Consider the following 3,839-nt stretch of genomic DNA (forward strand, 5'->3'; position numbering starts at 1 on the left):
GTCACACTGGTGATGGGCGTGAGGGGGACCTACTGTTGGGTAGACTTTGCGTCCGGGAACAGATCTTCCAGCACTGCCGCACTGGTTGTAGCTCCTTTGACTTGGTTTATCGCCGGTGAATAATCACGGTAACGTAGTCGGAGGATGGTCCAGCTGACCTTGCACAGCGTAACTTGCAAGAGCAAATTACTTCTGCTGTGGCTTCTGCAGTTTCTCACAGACATTGCTGCTTTGGCATGCTGTGCTTGATACTTTGGGGCTGATATGTCTACTGCCTGCTGAGAGGGAGCTTTTATTTGCTTTTACTATTTTATCTACCTGAAAGAAGTGTTGCTTTAGGGCGCTCTGAGATGGAGGCTCTTCCAAGTGAAGGCATAAGAGAAAATGACTTCAAGATGAAATGAGGTAGTAAGCTATAAAACTTGGAGATGTGGCCCAGGCAGCGAGGAGGAGATGTAGGAGGAAGGTGGAGCCGAGACGTCAGCAGAAGCATCAACCCCCTGTGAGACTGGGCAACCTCCATCTGCATCAGAGGTCCAGGGAGAGCAGGGCAACGCTTCATCTCCCGCGGGAGGGAGGTGGAGAGGCACTGACCACCGCAGCGTGTGCCGTCCTCACGCAAGGAGGAGAACCACAGAAATGCCCACAAACCAGGAGTTCCTTCAGGCCTGGCTTTGGCCAAATGGTTGTACGGGAAGATTTGGTGTCTGATGATGTTTTGGTTTTTTTTTTTCCTTCTGAAATGCTGCAGCGTTTGCTGCAACCTTGCAGCCGGCAGCAGCCCAGCTCGTGGCCATCAGTGAAGACCAGCTAGCAGGTATCTACTGAGCTTGCGAGAGGGACAGGAGGGACAAATACATCGTCACAAATAACTGTCCTCTCCGACAACACATCCCCCCCCAGAACCGGAGGTCTGACGTTTGGCAGCGCCTCTGCTCGAGGGCTCCCCGGTCCTTCCTTGGAGGACGGGGACCTTCCATTGTCCCCGGCGGTGGTGACAGCGAGGACGACATGTCGCCAGCCTAATGAGACCTGACAAATGGGCAACTGGGCTGCTGCTTAGGGAATTTAATGGTTCATTTCCATAGCGCCGTGTCAGGGCAAAGGGCGGGAAGGAGTAATCCTGCTGCAGAGCGGGGATGGGGATGCCTTTCCGTCCGAAAGGTGCTGGAAAGATTGAGTTAACTAGGATTTCTGTGTCAGCGCCCAAGACCTTTTATAAACAGCCTGTATGATCTAAACACCACGTGACTATTTCCCTGACCTGCAATCCGCTATCAAACGCAGAGGGGGCCATGCCGTTTTCTGCTAGGTTGGTGCGTGCACGCTGCTATGCACGAGGGGCTGCTGCCTCTGGAAAGGAGCCGAGTTAATTCAGAAGGAAAAAAACGCGTGCCCGTACGCCGGAGAACGAGCCTGTCCTGCGAGCAGCAGTTTAGCACCGGAGTAGCTGATATGTCAGCAATCGCTGTTTGCAAAAATATTTTTGTACAACGTTTGGCGGTTTTGGCTGAAAGCCATGAACTAAAAGGGGCTTGTGAGCAAAAGAAAAAGTCTCCATGCCCTTGATGAAGCTTCTTAGGGCTTATAGGCTTCATGAAGAGAAATGTCAGTTTGGATGATTTTGGCAAAAAAAAGTGCAACTGAAAACAATTTTTTGTCTGCAGGTTTTAAGACAGCGCATCCATATATACATATATACCCTTCCTTTAAAAACAAAAAAGCAATTACATTTTGGTTTTATGTGTGGGTGTAAAAACAGAGAGAATGAGTGTGCTCACAGAATTACTGTGATGAACAGTTATTATTGAATATGTTTGATTTTATTCAAAATAGGTTTTGATATTCCACTCTCTGTGAAATATCAGTATTACCTCAAACATCAACGAATACGTTCTCAATCAGTATATTTGTGCATGTATTTTGCCCCCTGGGAAAGACAGAACTATGTGTACCCACGTGCACATACTCAAAACATTTGTGAATGTATTCAGGTTTCCGACAGTAGGTACGTCTGTCTACGCAGAAGTATTTATTTTTATACTATCTATGTGTGTATGAAATGACCAGGTAGAACATGCTTGCTGTTAAATTTTCATTCCTTACCTATAATTAAATCTGTTTCAACCATATAAAATAGAGGTGGGGAAGTGAATTCTATATATTCATTTGTGGTTCTTGCAACTCATTAGAAGTGATGTTGGCAATTAAGCTACTTGTAATTACAAGAGGCACGGTGTGAGTATTTTTAGCATGCAGCTGGAGGATTTCTGCCACCCTTCCCGGCAGGACTGACAGTCACTTGTCTTCCAAATCCGACGACGAGGCAAGTACTAACAGCTCCACACAGACATTTGGAGATGGGCTGAATAAGCAATCGGTCTCATAAAAGGGAGCGTGTATGATAGAGGGAAAACTGGTGTCCCCGACTGGAAGACTTTGGTCAGTACTGTAACTACAAGTGCTTTTTGTGATTATGGTGAGAAAACCCAACAAATTCATTTCTTATTATACTTGGGAGGAATTCTTGCCATTATTTTAATCTTGCTGTGTTTTAACTTAATATATTATTTGTCCTTTTGTGTTGGTAACACGTTAATCATAGGTTGCTGCTGAGAGTCTGTGTTGAGCTATGAGAAGCTCCTCTCTTTGGGATGGGGGTCCTAATTTGTTTTTGTACTACAACGCAGGATTGCTGCTGAGACCGTGTGAACCAACAGAGAGTTTCACTGCAAACTGCTGATTTCTTGAAACGAATAATGGGGCTTGTAAAATCTGCCTGGTTTTGTTTGGGGGGAAAAAAAAAAAAAATCCAAAAATCCCTTCGTTATCTTACCGGTACGCATATTAAGCAATTTCCACGTGAAACCCAGTTGCCGTTGAGTGGCTCTGGTCAAGCAGTGAGGAGAGAGGCTGATGTGTGTGCGGTGATGGACAGGTCTCCTCTCGGGTAGGAAAGGAGAGGCTCAGCTCAGGAGTCGAAACACGCCTTGTTTCCTCGTGCTGCGCATCGCTTGTGACTTGTGTTACGTGCAGGTACGTGCCCTGAAAGCAAACGCTCCCGGACTGGAGCGTGTCTGCCCGGTGCCGTTGCTTGCGCAGCTGGTGGCTCCTGTTGTCCTCAGCTCAGGACCATCAGGACAGCGTCGGCATTTGGCCAGCTCAGCGCCGGCTCCGTGTGTATTTAGCCATGAGGAACTTAAAAATGTGAATAGTCCTAAATCCACACACGTACCCGGCTCCCGCACCGAGGTGGGCTCCGGCTGGCTTTGCTGCGGGCTTTTCCTCCAGACCCCACAGAGAGCTGCTGGTCCCATTTCTTTTGTCTTTCATGTGGCTGGGAGAGGTGGTTTTATTTCCTTTCTGCTTCTAATCAGGGTTTCATTTCCCCCTGGCTGATAAGCATCTGTGGAGTAAACCCAATAGAAATTGGCATTTCCCTCTTCGTAAAGTTAAAACAACAAAGTTTAACGCACCACGTTGTCTGTTATCTGTTTCCCTCACTATTTTTATGGATTTCACGGTGTTTTAATGAAAGGGCTGTTTTCAGATAAGAGCCAAGGATAACGACAGCCCCCCCGATGGCCATCGCGTTGCTAGTCCTGTGTGGGTCTCAGCTGCCAGACAAACATTTGGAGGCAGAGGTGGAAGGTTACATCCCCGCCCCTGGAACATCTTTCCTGGGGAAAAAAAAAAAAAAAAAAAGATTTATTAAATAATAGTTACCACGCTTTCAAAGTTGCTTAGGAAATAGCTGGGTATTGCAGATCTCTTGGTCAGTCTGAGTGGAAAAAAAAAAAACCCAGCCCTGTGCGTGCTGGATGGATGCCAGGGGCCGG

At 47.2% G+C, this 3,839-nt stretch overlaps 1 protein-coding gene across 1 annotated transcript in view; it reads left to right on the top strand.

Moving 5' to 3' along the window:
- Positions 1 to 3,581: 3,581 nt before the first annotated feature.
- The window catches only part of LYPD6 (LY6/PLAUR domain containing 6), a 10,043-nt gene continuing 9,785 nt past the window's right edge, over positions 3,582 to 3,839 (top strand). Inside the window, exon 1 of the mRNA XM_009583010.1 lies at positions 3,582 to 3,651. Within this exon, the coding sequence (XP_009581305.1) occupies positions 3,582 to 3,651 (70 nt within the window). The remainder of the gene's footprint in view (positions 3,652 to 3,839) is intronic.

The sequence above is a fragment of the Fulmarus glacialis genome, unplaced genomic scaffold (genome assembly GCF_000690835.1).
Source record: "Fulmarus glacialis isolate BGI_N327 unplaced genomic scaffold, ASM69083v1 scaffold10900, whole genome shotgun sequence".
In the NCBI taxonomy this organism is placed as follows: domain Eukaryota; kingdom Metazoa; phylum Chordata; class Aves; order Procellariiformes; family Procellariidae; genus Fulmarus; species Fulmarus glacialis.